The 17,075-nt window shown below is 35.3% G+C and overlaps 1 protein-coding gene across 1 annotated transcript in view; it reads right to left on the bottom strand.

Annotated features, from left to right (window-relative positions):
• DNAH8 (dynein axonemal heavy chain 8) overlaps positions 1–17,075 on the bottom strand; it is a 142,769-nt gene that overhangs the window by 103,532 nt on the left and 22,162 nt on the right. Inside the window, 9 exon segments of the mRNA XM_075496199.1 lie at positions 1,766–2,001; positions 4,125–4,251; positions 5,899–6,092; positions 8,071–8,266; positions 10,849–10,926; positions 12,362–12,472; positions 13,410–13,516; positions 14,612–14,753; positions 15,553–15,672. Coding sequence (XP_075352314.1) covers positions 1,766–2,001; positions 4,125–4,251; positions 5,899–6,092; positions 8,071–8,266; positions 10,849–10,926; positions 12,362–12,472; positions 13,410–13,516; positions 14,612–14,753; positions 15,553–15,672 — 1,311 coding nt within the window.

The raw sequence follows: 17,075 nt of genomic DNA, 5'->3' as shown, positions 1-17,075 counted from the left end.
GTAGACTATAAGTGGTTTGGGAAAGAACCTTTATCCTAATATTCGTCTCAAAGTGCCAGAAGCATGTATAAATAAACAAGCAATGTTAATACTTCATAATTTTGTGTACCTTTAATTTATTTATTTACAAATTTTGCATCGTTTCCTACACACGTAAAACCCAGCAAATAGCACAGAACTCAGTTCCTCTTGCTTGTTTTGTTTAACATCTATGAGTAGGATTATCATGTCCATATCTTCAGCCTGAAGACAGTCAGACTAAGAAATAACATTTAGTAGATCTGACTATTACTTTAAATGTTGAAATTATTGTTCAGGTTCTTCCTTTACTTGTTTAACCTCTACCTCTTTTGGATCACAGAACTGATTATATTTGCTTCAAATAGTCTCTGTACCATCCCTGGCTTACAAACCACTGCATAAATTGCTAAGACAAAACCCACATTCTTAACATAAAACTAGCAAAAGTGATGACAATCCACTGAAAGTCCTTTCTGGTATCATGTGTCATGGTTCAACCCCAGCCGGCAACTAAGCCCCACACAGCCGCTCGCTCACTTCCCCCCTGGGGGGGGCAGGGATGGGGGAGCAAATCAGAAGAGTAAAAGTAAGAAAACTCGTGGGTTGAGATAAAGACAGTTTAATAGGTAAAGCAAAAGCTGTGCACACAAGCAAAACAAAGCAAGGAATTCATTCACTCCTTCCTATCGGCAGGCAGGTGTTCAGCCATCTCCAGGAAAGCAGGGCTCCATCATGCCCAACGGTTACTTGGGAAGACAAACGCCATCACTACGAATGTCCCCCCCCTTTCTTTTTCTTCCCCCAGCTTTATACGCTGAGCATGATGTCATACGGCATGAAATATCCCTTTGGTCAGTTGGGGTCAGCTGTCCCAGCTGTGTCCCCTCCCAACTTCTTCTGCACCCCCAGCCTCCTCGCTGGCAGGGTGGGGTGAGAGGCAGAAAAGGCCTTGAATCTGTGTAAGCACTGCTCAGCAATAACGAAAACATCCCTGCATTATCAACACTGGTTTCAGCACAAATCCAAAACATAGCCCCATACTAGCTAGTACAAAGAAAATTAACTCTACCCCAGCCAAAACCAACACACATGTTAATAGAACAGTCTTCAAGAAAAAAAATGTTACTATACAGCAACACAATTTCTTCTCCAAAAAGTGGATGAAAATGGAAAACAAATGTGTTCTACTAAGCTGATTGTTTCAGAGTGTGATAATAAATAACAAGTATATATAAAACTTAATGAGCTTCTTTTAGTTTCTTTCTTACAGGGAAAACTAAAAGAATGCTGCAAGTTTCTGATAGCATACAGTGATGTGTTGCTCCATGAATATATTCTGGTTATATTTAAAGGGGTTAGATGATCAAGATGTTTGTTTACAGATACAGAAAAGTTAGGAAGAGGACTAAGGCTAGTGGAAAAGCACACAGCAAAAGGGAGAGTATTGCTCCTTTCTCTTGTGCTCTCATCTGCTTATTTCCATGTGTTGTCTCCTAGATTGTATTTATAATTTATTTGAGAGAGAATAATTTTTTCTGTTCTGCATTCATACAGTATCTAGCAAAGTATCTAATACTGATTCATAATTTATAATAAAAATAACTACCAAAATATTACTTTGTTTCCCATCTTCAGCCTAGATCCTTCAGGACAGTAAACTCATTGTATGGGTTCTCAGTTTATCTTATGACTCCTACTATATAATATCATCTTAATCAAGATAAAAAATTAAAAGTCATCTTACTTCAATAGGTCCCAGAGTCATATCCATTTGTATTTTATTATCACGTATGATAGATAAAGCTTCCATTGCAAATCTGACATCATCTAAGTCACGCAGAGGTCGAGACAATTTCTTTAAATATTCAGTTATGAACGACATCATGTCTGTCATTTTCTTTTTATATTCCTCATTTAAATAACGACAGAGGAGCATCTTCCAGGCTTTGGCTTCATTCGCTAAAGCTATTTTCAGTGGTCCTGAGTTAAAAAAAATTTAAAATTTAAAAATTATTCAATCTACATTTTATTTTTTCTCTGTAAAAAAACCTCCACATCATCACATATGGTTCTTTAACAGCAATTAGGAAAAGCAGACAGGCAATCCAATTAATGCATTTTAAAAGTTTCAAAACAATTTCAACTATACTTAAATATATTTCTGTTGTTTTATTGTATATCATGATTGCTGTAAAACATATTGGTAAGCTTATCTAATACAACACATAGAGAAGATGAATAAAGAAGAAAAATGCCTACTTATTAATGTAGATTCTCAGAGAATACTTTTGATATATATTAACCAAATGCATAAAGATCAGTGATATTTAAATGGTTTACACCCATTGAAGAAATGGTATCTTGGGATTTCAATATTGGGATTCGGAATACTTTACAACTAAAACTAAGGTGTCACATCATATCATATGCAGTTTATATATAAACACAAACCAACACCGAAGAGACAGAAAAGTCAACCACTGGCACTCTAACTTATTATCAGAATAAATTGGGATTTTAATAGGCATTTTGGGATTTTATTGGGATTTATTTTATTGGGATTTATATTTATTTTATTTTATTACTTATATTTATATTTAATTTATTTTATTTTATTATATTTATTTATTTTATTGGGATTTATATTTATTTTATTGGGATTAAATGGGATTTTAATAGGCATTTTGTAGTCTGGTGAAAGAAACCAAAAGATACTAACAGCACATAACCCTTCTACTCACAAAACAAATATTACAACAGATACGGTTTCTTCTTTAATAATGTGGATATTAGCATTAAAAATCTGATTCCTGAAGGCCAGGGGTAATTCAAGAAAAGTACTGTACCCTGTCCAGAAGCTAGAATATGTAAATGATAATAAATCAATTCCCAAACCTAAACTGAGTCCAAGAAAAATACCCACTTCCCCAGCTCATAAAAATATCCTTGTCCTTGAACCTAGAGGACTTGGCTCCCCCTGATGCAGTGGTCACAGATGAGGGAGTAGTGTAACCATCAACAAAATTCATATTCTTTTGGATACACTGCTTCTTATCACTCTTGGTCACAGAATAATAGATAGCAAGAGTTTTCCAGAGTGAATTAATTGGCTCCAGAGTGGTTTCATTAATAAGTTGCATCCAGGAACTGGATGAGAATATGCAGTCAGCAGCTTGACAATTTTGCTTATTTACTGAAAGCAAGCTAGGGATAACATGCCACCAAGATCCTGAGATGAACTCTAGTCAAAGTGTTCAGCTTCTGTCTTCTCTGATGTACGATGAAGACAAATTGTACAGAGATGATTTCTCAATCTAATCAATCTAATATCTCAGAAGAAATCTCTGCTTCTTTGTCATAGCGCAAATGGTTTAATTCTTTATCAAGCAGTTGTCTGGGAAGAATACATTTTTCTACACCTGACTGTTCTTCAGGGTAACAGGATCAATGAGTATCAAGTTGTCAGGGCCACAGAAGGCCAGGTACTGAGGCACAGTGCTGTATAGAACTGAGGAAACACATGCCGTGCGAGGGAACACATTCCAACACCAGGTCTTGATGCCATCTTCTCTATCTTTAAAGCCACTAGAGGTGGACAGGAAAACACGTGATATTCTGAGAGCTGTGGATGCTAAACACGGTAATGGCTAAGCAGCCGCATCTCCTGCTGAAACAAATGCTAATAGTGAAAAAGAAGCTAATGCACCTATGTGCTAGTCTTGCGCCAATACCAAAGAAGGTGATTTATGCTTCCAATGCTCTTTATAATCACTGCCTGACCTGGTGCCAGAGATGAGTGCCAGGGATGATCAAATCAGTGTTGATACACATTCATTAACTCTTTAGCAAGCCTGCATGATAACTTCACAGCCATGACAGAATTTAATTTCACCACTCCAAAGAGGAGAAGGCAAGGGGAATGGAGGTTTTTTTCAAGTCAGATTTCTTAGAAGGGTCTGAGTGAGCCCTGGCTGATCAGTTACGGAAGTCTCTTCAGTAATTTCTATTCATATTGTAAGCATTTATTTCAGAGAATAAACCAAATAACATGACTATTATATTCATTATCTTACTGTACATACAAAGATAAGAAAATGTCATACCTGTATGCAATTCAATTGGACCAAGAAGAATAACGGGTTTTAAATCTTCCATCTCTTGCTCAAACATAGCGTAGTGAAGTATTTCTTCTTTAATTTCAGTCAGAGATGGACAGCTAGCCAAAAATTGCTGTGTGTAGTTTAAAACCTCAATCAACAAATGTCCTTTTTCATATTTTTGGTAAAACAAGTGGCAACAGTTATTCAGGAATTACTGAAAATGTATACCAGTATTATATCTGTTTTTAGCCTTCTGTAGCCCTGCTAACATAGTAAAATGCATGTGACGAGGTGTTCATGTTTATCAATTTCTCTGTCAGTACCTCTCAAGCTTGTTGGGAAATTCCAATCAAATTTAACAGATAAACAGATATCCAAGACATATTAAGTGCCTACTGGTTTTTTGAAAACAGGTGACGAAACAGAGATCAAAAAATACATGCCTGCACTTACAGAAAGACTACACCATTAGCCCAATTATGTGTGAAACAATCACAATAAAACACATTTTCTAAGTAGTTCCATGAGCAGAACTCAAGTGTAGAAAAGTTTTGTGATTCTGAAAAGCTGCATTTCAGAAATGTTACACAAGAGCTGTATTCAATATGCCTACATTGCATGGGTAAGTAATAAATGCTGAAAGCTGTTTCTCACTTCTATTCTTTTGTCTGAGAGTACCCAGACAGGCAGTGGAAGGGTTAGCATAGTGCTAAAGAAAAAATGTAGAAACTAGGGCATGGGTGTATAAAACTTAACTGCATTATTATTGAGACTTTCTCTGTAGCAGCACTCTTTTCTTCAGTAGTAACTAGATCAAATTAATAATATTTATTTGATTAGACTTAAAATTTTAACTAGACTAACAGTACATTCTCAGTTCTGCATATAAAGTGGTTTTTTTAGCCCACAAACTGCACAACTTGCATTGTGACACTCAAAAGATACCAGTGCTCCTGTAGTAAAACAAGGTGATGCGATATTCACAGATCTATGTGTATATAACGTAGTCTATTAAATAGAAAAGATAAGAATAGAAAACTCAATTAAGCCAAGGTTAAATGAAGTAGATATAGAAGCCAACTTTCTTCTACTGAACCTGTATAAATTCAAACTCTAAATTAAAACTCTATTGTAGAAGGACAGTGTGAAATATTCTGAAACAGAAGTCCAAGAGATTTCCAGTTCCTGGAAACTAACTTTTTCTTGCTGTAGTAGATGCTAAATTTTTCTACCACGCTTGAGGATTCAACTTAGAGTTCAAACAACTAAGAATTGAATAGAGGAGTCTTCTTGGAATAGAGAATGCAGAACTCACCTCCTAAAATAACTACAGGAAGGGTGGTCAATAAAAACATGTATTAAATTCAAAATAAATGCTTTCCATAGAGAAAAGTGCACAATTATCAGAACAATGATGCTGTGGGAATTTCTATGGGTTATGGTATACATCATGTCAGACTGGGGTAGTTTCTTGTGGCCTAAAATCCAGAGTTCCACAGACAAAAATTAAAGCAATTAACAAATTAGGACCAGTTTATCAGTATCTAGAATGGCACAGAAGCAGGAAAAGCCAAATCCCAACACAAAAATTAGGTAGCATGCTATTACTTCTGTTTAGGGAATATATTACTATTGCTACTGAAAGACAAAATAAGAATTTCAGCTGTTAATGTGTTTTCTATGTCTTTTTCCTTTATTTTTTTTCCTCATTTTTTTCCAATTTCAGAAGATAAGTTTAATGAAGAACAGTCCTGTAGGTGATTATCATTAAACTCACCTGAATTTTGGCATCTCTATCTTCTGTCCACAGCACGTTATATTTCTGAAAGTCCTGCAGAACTTCACTAGCTACTTCTCTTACAGAATTCACAGAAGAAGAGAGGAGCACAACTAATTTAGAAATATCTTCATGTTCTGCAACACCCGAGTAAAAATTTCTTAGCTTTCTGACAAGCACATCTTCAACTCCTTCTGTAAAATAAAATTATATGTAAATGAATGAACCATTAAAAGTCTGGTTAGAGTTCTAAACCTACGTATGCCAAGTTAAGCAATGATGCTGTTCAGTAAGGCTGAATATCCTTCTTCAAATGTCTGTCTGACTGTTTAATATGAAAGTACCAAGTGGTAGTTCAGGCTCTATACAGTGGTAGGCCAGGCTCTATACAGAGAGAGCAAATTCAGTCTAGAGTGAATGTTTCCAAATGGAAAGAAAATAATTCACAAATTTCATTTTTTCCCTGTAATTTAATTGTAACTAGAACACGACAAGGCCTCATAAAGGTTCTGTGTTATTTTATATTTTTTTAAAATTCATATAATTAAAGTTCTTTAATTGTATAAACCCCTTAAAACAGTGTAAGTTCCTTGAACTCTAACACGCTTCAAATAAATAACTTCTTGTTATTCTATTTAGTGGTTTCAAAAAAGATGCTAAACTTTGCCAAATCACATATTAATGAGTGCACAAAAAAAGTCTGTCATGTTTTGGAGCTGCACTTGTCTTACAAACTGCTAACATCAAAGTCTTTTGAGTCTTGTCTAAAAGATGTTAGAGCTGAAAGAAGAAGGGGGGGGAAAAAAAAAAAAAAGACAATCCAGAGATTTTCCTAAATACTGGTGGCTACTGCTCCAGTTTCACTGTTGATGTTGAAACAGGAGCTCTGTCTCCTTTAAGGACTACAAGTAAGCTCAAATAGAAGGAAAATAAAATGCAATTTATCATGTCCCTCCTTCATCTTTGATGAACTGCCGAGACAATCAGGGTCAATATAGACACTGATATCCCTGCGATCTAATGAGCCCTTTCTGTCATAAAAATGCCTGAGCATTTTGAAGCAGATTTAAGAGAATGCAGAAGAAAAATCCACTCTTCCCACCACACACGTTGTTTCATGGGGCGATTTAATGCAACTCCAAGTTCTCTTTTAGTCTGAACACCTTTTCATGGATCTGGTCACTGGAAACAAAGTCTCAGATTGATCCATCCTTGCCACTGTATTCCATAGACCTCACTGGCCAAACATTAACATACGCCCCCAGGTGTTGCTGATAAGTAGTTTAAAGGTGATGAAAATGGTTACTCGCTGATGTTGTATTTTCACAGAGCAGAGGAAAAAGCTATGACTGTTTGATGACGAGGATAGTCTCTTGCCACCCTGCTTGAAGCCCATTAAAGAGGTTAAAATCATACAAAGCACATTAGTAGAAGAATAAAGTCCCAGCTCTGGCTTATCAAAAAGAAAAACTTTCCAAGATGTTAAAGACTTTCCAAAGGAATCACAACAAAGATACAACTGTATTGCAGATCACTGGCTCAGCCAAACAGCTAAGAGAACCGGACGGTAAAAATATAGTTGGGCTTTTGTGGATGCTTGCAAAGCATATGGAGAGATGTTTAGAAATAATATTAAGGAAAAAAGTATCTGACTAAAAATGGATGCAGGTCTATCTCCAGTCTGAATATTCACATGAACGAACACTTGAAGTGTTCTATAATCCATTCTAGGAATATAGCTAGCAATTAAAATCTTTACTGAAATCTAATTATTAAACTAGATCTTGTTCTATCTCAATATTCCAATGAGAGCTAGTCTGCAATTATTGTTTATGGTTTCAACTATATCATTATGGCTACATTCCACAGTAAGTAGCTAAAAAGATAAATTAACAAGCTCACTTTGCCTCGAATCAAATAGTAGATTCAGAATCTAGCAATTTTTCTAAGACTTTTTTGCTTATTGTTTCTCAGAGTTCTAACACTTACATAAGCCTGAAAAGCTATTTCTGAAAAATACAGCTAATTGAATCAAAATAAACCCAACAAATTAATTCAAGATAATCCACAGTTGGCCTCTTTGAAGAAAAGTGAGCTTGTTCACAAATATTTATATATGGCATTTTTATTAAAGTAAAAAATTGAAATAAAAAAAAAACCCAACCTACTTACTTTCCCCTTTTTTGGCTATTTTTCCTGGTGATCCAAAGCCTGCTGAAGATACTTGCTGTGTGCCTGATTCTGCTCTTAAACTAGATTTTTGCAAACGTCTCTGTCCCCACTGAGCAACTCCACGACTTACTTCCAATATTAACTGAATCATGCGATTGATGGCTTGCTGTATATCATCTAAACTAGGAACCATTACCTATTTAAAAGAGTTGAAATATTGTTGAAATAAATGCAACTGATTGTCATTTTCTAAGACCTCAGTTTTACTCCACTCATAGTGAATTGCGGAACTTGCCCCAGAAGAGAAGCTTGAAAATGTAACTTTAAGAGTTTGTCTAGCTCAGAATTGCCTCTAAAGAAATGAAACATACTCTACTGACCTACTATCTATTTGTACAGTCATATTGTGCGCAAAATGACAAGCAAATGTATAAGCAGATAGATTTATTGTGGTTTTTTACAATTATTTATACAATTCCTACAACATTTTAAACAGCATTTTTATAATGATTTTTTAATAGTGTGTGGGAATACATTACAAGCCTTGTTTCCTGCATTCTAGAATCATGAAGCATTAAAAATTGCAGGGCAAGATCCTCCTCTCTGTTGCTCTTAACCACTGGATCCTAAATGCTGCGAGAGAGAACTGTAAGAGGGATGGTTGTAAAAATACGTATGGACAGCTCATTTTAAAGAGGTTACAGCTATATAACCTCTCCTTCTAAGTGCTTATCTATACGTATATTCACACTGTGGGTAATTTCAGGCAAACAAAATCACCTGGATCGAAGTGTCAAAGGTCCTAGTTGAATAAATACTGAATGTTGGTTTTTATCCCAAAGGCAGCATCACCTCAAAAACACTTGCAAGAGCACAGTGTTTAGTAAATTAAAGGAACTCCATGCAGTAGCCCTGGAGATCTCAACTTGTATATTTGGCAAGGATTTTGATCATAATTCTGAGAGCAATCTAATACCCAAGTCAGAAGAGGAAAAGAACTCATATTCAACTACCAGAGTACATGATAAAAAGAACTCGAAGGAAAACAAGGATTCTTGATCTGATTTGAGAACAACTAGCAAACAGAACAGGGTCAAAACACAGGCTTTGGTCTGCCATCATCCACACTGCATAAATGCTAGTATGCCCCCCTTAGCATAGCTTGTGATGATGCAAAAAAGCACTCTCCCAGGAAAAACTGAGGCACAGTTTGGCGCATAAAACATGACAGGGGCTGTTCCTAACACACAGTTTGAATGCAAACTCCTGGATTCAGGAAGAAAAGCATTTACTACTGTGGATACACACCATTTCAGATCAGCTCACTTTGAGGTCAAAGAACAGCCTCTAGCCTGTTTTATTTAGTAGTACACAAACAGCCATGAAGTCCCAAACCCAAAATTTTTTGAACTGTATTGGCAGCAATAATGCTAATTGTGACTTTGTCCTGTCCTTGTTAGAGAATAATTCTATGTAGGATAAGGTGGAGTAAAGGGACACATCAGTTTCCCCAAAATACCGAGCAGGAGGAAGAACCTACCTGAGAGTGATCCAGGAAAGAATAGAAAAACAGCACGTCTTGTTAAACTTCAAAAGAAAGATCACTCTTGGGATACGCCCAATGCTCAAATATAGTCCTTAGAACATCATCTTATAGCTTTCATGTGCAAGCCATTATTTTGAAATGATGCGATCATCCACAGGAGCATTCAGAACTGGGATATAAACTACTTAAAAGTGACTCTGATGTTTTATAAATCAATTTCACAGACTGAGCAGTTGTATGCAAAAAAGCAAGGATCTTGCAAAATCCTATTAGCATTAGCAAAGTGGTATTTTACCCAGCATTACTCGATTACTGCCCTGGATCAGCCAAGCATTTCAGAAAACTTGAAAGAAAGATAGATACGCTTCCCTTTGCAGTGGGTGGAGCTTGGGGCTTTATGCTTATACAAATATCAACAAGGTAAAAATTCTACACTTTGACAGACCTTCTATATTCACACAGTGTGAATGTACAACAGAATGCCAATATGAACACAGGTTCAACGTCAAAGGAATATCACCTTAGAACAGAACCTGTCTTTCATTATAATTTCATTAATATAAAACTTTTAATCTTCATAAGACAATTGGATAATATTAAGTTACCTTCTCATATATAAAATAAAATACCATACATACTGCTGACACAGAGTTATCTTACTCCACAAAAGGAAAACAAATGCATTTATTAGTCCTTTGCAATCAAGCTGCCTTTTTGTTCTCTGCACACAGAAATCTACAGCTCTTTTCCTGGTTTTGAATCTTCTCATTTTTGTTCAGTGTTTCTCCTGGTCATCTTACTTCATATTGAGATGACTATAGCCAAACTGAGCAAAGATAATGTTTGTTATTTTTATTCAACAAAGGATTTAAATCACAGAAGGAACAAAACAGTTAAAATAAAAAACAAACATGAAAAATCTATCCCAGCAATGCAACTGCTACACATGAACTGTAATAATTCTCCAAAGAACACTGATGAACAGATTGCAATATAATTGCTGAATAATAAACGGCCAGGTTCTGCAAGTACCACTAAGAGAGAGACCAGGACCACTGGGACTGTGAGCACATTTCATCAGTGCTCTCAGCACAGTGAAAGGCCTGAGCAACTGTTCTCCTTTGGAATGGATGCTGGTTCAGTAGAAGTGTGCCCACATCCTGCACTTGGACGAACGCAGAGATAACTATAAGACAGTGTATTTTACCTTACCTATATGACACGTATCTTACCACATTGGGAATAGCAAGGCGTACTTCCACTTTTAGAAAAGAAGCTACCTCTTCAGATTTGCTTGGACGAGCAGAAAACTTTGTTCTCCCAAATGTAGTTTTGCTGAAAATAATTTTGAAACATGTCATAAATACTTCACCATGAAACCCCCTCAAATTATCTTAGAAATATAATTTTGAGCTACCTTTTCTGGGCAAACCTCCATGGAGAATTTTCACATTAAGTTATGAACAACTTGACAAAACTTACAGAATTTCCTTGCTTAAAGGGTAAAAATAATAGCCAGAGCTCCATCGCTCAGATAAAGGTTACCCTGGATCTAGCCATTGCTTTCAGATTTTTTTATCCAGAATATTTTCTGATTCTGGATTTTAATCTCTCAGTTTAAGAATGATGGAACTCTGCCAGTGCTTTGAGGAGGGCATAAGAAGGTTTTACTGACCATTTCATGCAACAACCTATAAAGGGTAAAAGTTGCCTCATTACATTTTAGGTAAATATTCAACAGAACAGAAAAAAAAAAGTTTCAAGGATGACAAGCTAGTGCAAAATGATAACTACATGACCTGAACCCACCCAAAACTAAAACTAAAAACAAAGTGCAAAGTACAATTTCTAAATGCTAAGACATGACATAGTGACCAAATAAGGGAGGATTCAACAATACAATACCGTAGACAAATATAAAGGACACACCCAAATAAATTCCTATTGACTTCAATAAGATCAGGATTTCAATACATTTTCTAGGAAAGATGTCCTCAGAAAAAGAATAAAGTAACTCAAGCTTCAACACACATTAATGACAAAACACCATCAACTTCACCTGCTTAAAATAAATTCTCTTAATAGAATTCTAAGTAGGCTTTTCAATATACAATATATTATACTGAAGCAATTCTGTCTCTGAAGTGTATGCCTGTTTGAGCAGAGAAGAATCTATAGAAATTGTACGGAATATAGGAGAATGATACAATGGTATGGATCTTGCTACTGTCATATAGAATTCATAAAGAGTACATGGATGATCTTTTACCCATGGGAAACAACTCTGAGTGCATAGCCATGCTTGCAGAAATAATCTGAAATGAGATGAACGTATGAGCACACTGCCATATATGACCTAGAATGGTCATTTAAGTTCTAGTCATTTGTGTTGGACAATAAATTGTACTAACAGCATCTTGAAAGTAATCCCAAGGGAAATATATGGGAATAAAAACAAAAGGGTGCAGGCAGAGGAGAAACAACACTAGAAATAAACTTTGTTTTCTGTACAAAACAAAGTACATAGACTATAACTAACAACATAAAGAATTAAAGCATAAAAGGTAAGTGTGGGCCCAAAGCATCACTGCAACAAAAAGTGAATGCTCTCCAGGTCTAGAACTGTTTGACTAATGATACATGTGCATGTATCATCACATGTGTGAATGTATATTTGTATTATTATATTAACACAGAAATAACCTTGTTCTGATAATACTATTGAAGGAATCTTTCATTTGCAACTTACTTTGAAACAAATATTCTTTTTTTAAGACTATCCAAAGACAGTCGGGTGGCTTTCTGGAGGCTGTCTAGCAGCTGGTGACTGAAATAGGCAACCAACTCTTTACATTTCTGTAATAAATAAAATGTACATTATTTAGTAGTGTATTCAGACAGGGACCTGAAGATTATTTCTACAGGTTTTAAGTAAAACATATTAGTTCTTGTCTGAAGGAATTTATGCTGTAAGCTACATGAGAAACACAAGACGAGAAGTTGGGGAAAAAATAGTTTGTAAGTAAGTAAATAAGTAAAAACTGCATGAAAAAGAGAATATAGCATGTGAGGAAATTCAATTTGTCTTATTCATAGACAGAATACTGAGATCTGGCTGAAGTCTCATACTCTTTCAGAAAAGCTCTCCATATTAAAAAAACCCACCATGAATTATCCAGGAATATTGGTACATATGTACCCTTTTCAAGTAAGAGACAAATACAGTAAAATCTGACTGTACTGGATTAAGAAGAACACAAAAATACAGCAACATGTAATGATCACTAGCACAAAAGAACAGAATGCAACCTTGTAACATTATTGCATTTGTCCTTGCAAGTTTGCGAGTCTTTGCTCTCTACTTCCACTTCCTTTCTCTGCTGAATATGAGGAGATTGTATTCTTCAAGGAAAAAGTACAAAGGAGGGTGATCTTTCTTGATGAAGTTGGAAGAGGAGGACAGAAAGGATGAATGTTTCTGCCCACCCAAGAAGGAAAGTCTGCGTTACAGCTTAGGCACAATATTCTCTCCAAACTTGTACGCTTACCACTTAAGTATTGAGAAATTGTTTAATAAAGGTGATAACTGGAATAACATGGAATATACTTTTGAAAGCTAAAATCCATCTTAAACTCATTTTGTAGGGAAGCTATTTCATCATTTTTACATGACATTTGATATTGCCTATGTGATATCTTTCTGTAACATGGATATCCAGCTCCCAAAACTCAAGATACTGTTTACTGATCTGATCAGTCTGAAAAAAAAAATTCCCTTCTTATCACAAAATACCTTTCTAAACTCATCTTCTTTATCATTGCCCTTGCTATTATCACCACGAAGAGCTGCAGAAGTATTCTTTTCTCTCTCTTCATTATTTCCAAACACTATATGTTTTTCTTTTACTGTAAATTTAAAAAAATATGTATGTTTTGTTAACTAAACATTGTGTTCTGCTTTGAAGCATGCTGTTCCCCCTCTTTACAGGCAAAACAATATTGCTTTTTATTTTAGTAGTACCTGGATCAGCTAATTGCTCTTATTTCACACCATTTTTTTCACACCAGGAATCTGGTTAAAAGTCCAGCCTGTAAGCTTTGGCCTAACAAACACCATGCACTACAAATATGTTACTAAAGATAGGTAGGCAGACATGGATATATCAGCTGGAAATGCCCCCCCCCCCCCCAAAAAAAAAAATCAATATAAACAATTTAACACAATACAGAGAAGTATCTTTTCATCAGGTTTTTCTAGTTGCATCATATTGAACTACCTGGAGTATTGACCCTGACCATGCCTCTATACCTGGAGGAAACTGAACCCAGAAGGAAAAAATCCTCTGTAAGAAAAGGCACTCCATTACTGATTAAGCCTCAAAATACATTTTTCCTTAGAATATTTTCCTCCAACTATAAACTATTTCTCCTATAATGGTACAGGACCTCCTAGAATCTTTGCAACACACGCCAGAGCAGTGGGAACCAGCCATACTGATCAGCTGTGAGCCTCGACGATAGTCAATTGACTGTACTAATTTAAACCGACCAGCCAGTAAAGCACTGGTATTTGACATGCAATTCTACTGTGGCAGAAAAGTTACAAAGAGAGGGACAGTACCAAATACCTGACATAGCTGAGAGGAGAGGAACACTGTATTTCACTCATGGAGGGGGGAAAAAAGTTATAATGAGTGACTAAGAGAAGTAGAACCATAACGTTCTTCCTCTAGAGCAAATACCTTGGTAATCTAAACAGAAGGACAGAGTTTAATTCTAGAAACTCCACCAATTCTGAATTACCTCTGTATTTCATAGGCTAGTGGTTTAGCTTAACAGTGGTAAATGAAGGCAGTACTGTGACACAGGTGAAACTGTAGTGGGAGGGAGAAGTCTGAAGAAAATTAGCTAAAACAATTCAATTTTGATATGTACTAGCTAAAATCTACAGAACTAGGGACAGAAATTTTTATTTAAATAATCAACATTATCTACCTGGTAATGCATGTTTTTCTGAGGTTTTCTTGGAGTATTTCAATTCGTAATTCTTTTCAAATACAGATATTAGTTCTTGAACAGCATCTTCAATGAGCATGCTTTTGTGGTTCAATAACTCAGCACATTCTTTAGTGTAAGTCTGTTAAATAAAAACATCAACAAATTATCTTAGTATCACTGATTATCTTATTACTGTTCCTCTTCATGGAGAGCCAAAACATTTCCCTGAATATTGCATTCTTCAGACTGAGATGATTTCAATCAAACAGCAACATTTTGAAAAGAAAACTGAGAAAACAAACCCAAAATATTTATTCAAAATTATAAAAATCTTCTGTTATATTATCGCTATATTTTTAATGGTTTTTAAAAATTTTCCATTTTTGAAATGCAGTGGTATTTTTAAGGGCCAGAAGAAAACCCTGAATATTGAAGGGAGGTCACAGTCTGAATTTGAAATTACCCAAATACTCTTTCAACTGTCCTTAACAATTCTATTTACTTGACTAATTAACTAACTAAATACATTTTTAGCCTCATTTGGAATCAAAAACACTTTCAAATTCTCAAATATACTTGTTGGAAAGTACTTTTTGCCTTCTCCTTTAACAAAACAGTTTGGAAAAAACAGGGAAGGGGAAGAAAAAGAAAAAAAAGGCTGCATATGTCCGAGTACCTTCACACAAAAAATGTCATCTAATTGCAAAGCAGTTAAATAAATAAAAATTATCTATGAAATACTACAGCTTAAGTATCTCAAATACCTAAGAACCAATTTTTCTTCATATCAAATATTTTAACCAAAATATTTTAATTTTAAAAAAAGTTCTGTATTTCTACAGTAAGAAGAATTCTTTTCTAGTTTTACATTAATTTACTAAGGCAGTGTTTCTAACATGCTCAAGAATTCAAGTTCGAAGATGTAAAGTGGCACATACCTCATTGCAGGTCAACATGTTCTCTACATTGATAGGACCATCTACTGGTAAGACAATTAAAAGAGTATTTGATATTTCTTTTAATACTAAATCAATCCGTACTTCACTTAAATCATTAACCTAAAAAGAGAAAATTGTATTAATACTGTAAATTTATCTTTAAAGCATAGTATATTCTATTTTAGAGAGTTCTACCAGGTATACAATGTTTTACAGAAAAATAAAAATTGTATGTCTCTACACCTGAAAATGCAAGAACCTAACATAGTAGAAAATCCTCTAAGAAAGCGAATCGTAACAGAAAAAAACTCTGGGGTAAAAGCACCAGCACAAAAGACCTCAAGATGAGAGAAGCAGAGAAAAAAGGAAGCACAGCAATGCCTCATGGCTTATGGTGACTTAGGGTTTATTTACAATGGCTAAATACAGTCTGCTTTTACTGTGAATTATCCTCTTTCTCTATTATCTACAGGGGAATTTAGGGAGACAAGTACCCTACAAAAAATTTAGCCTTTGTTAACGTGTTCCATTGTGGACAATTTGGAATACGAACAATGAAAGAACAGATGTAAGTCTGGAAATTATAGTTAGTTAGTATTGCCACAGAAAACAAGAACTCTGTTGCTAAGAGTGTATGTATTTAAATCCTGCACAGTGTGATAATACAATTCTAAAAAGATTAGTAGTGTGCACAATTTCATTTCAGGCAGTCCTTTGAAAACAAAATTTTGTAATTCTTAAGTATCTGCTGGTTCCATGTTGGGAAACTGAGAGATGAATCCTTGGGAAAGTGAAATCTTTAAAGGAATTTGGTGTTTTCAACTACTTCTTCACAGATTTCTGGTTATCAGCACCATATTTTAAAATTCACTGTATAAGTGAAATTAATTCATGGATAGTATAAGATTACTTCTGCACCATAGCAGCAATGATCTAATTTTTGAATGAACTTCTCTTGACAGCTCAAAGAGCTGTCCAATCCTCGAGATTAGATTAATGACTGACAATGGAAAGAATTATCTCCTATGCTCCGAGAACCTCATCAGAAAGCGGTCCCAAGACTAAGAGCAGCTTCTTTAAACTTGTTTTTCTTCTGTCCTGAAAGTTTAGGAATTGATGGAATAGAAGTCTTGCTCCATGACGTTATCCATGCTAGACTCCTGAAGAATCCTTGCTGTTTTAACAGCAGTTTTAGGCAGACAGGCAGTAAGTCAGACCCCAGATAATTCCAGTTATGCAGGATACACTGCTGCTAGATTAAATAAAACAGACTAACAAAACAAGTTACATTAATATAAGATGATTAGACTCTTGTTCATTATCTTACTGGCCATGATTATTGTTGCAAGGCAAGGGGGGAGCTGCTGTAACTTGCTTGATGGTTTAGTCTTCAATCCTTCTTCTTTTACTCAACATAGCTTTTCACTGGGTTTTTGATTCTAAATTACAGCATTATTAGCATTCAGTCAACTACAGTGAAGTGACTTTGCCATGGCAGGATCCAAATAAAACTGACTTCTGTC

The sequence above is a fragment of the Mycteria americana genome, chromosome 3, assembly GCF_035582795.1.
Source record: "Mycteria americana isolate JAX WOST 10 ecotype Jacksonville Zoo and Gardens chromosome 3, USCA_MyAme_1.0, whole genome shotgun sequence".
In the NCBI taxonomy this organism is placed as follows: domain Eukaryota; kingdom Metazoa; phylum Chordata; class Aves; order Ciconiiformes; family Ciconiidae; genus Mycteria; species Mycteria americana.
Note: the sequence above shows the minus strand (reverse complement) of the source record. Positions and strands in the feature narration are given on the sequence as shown.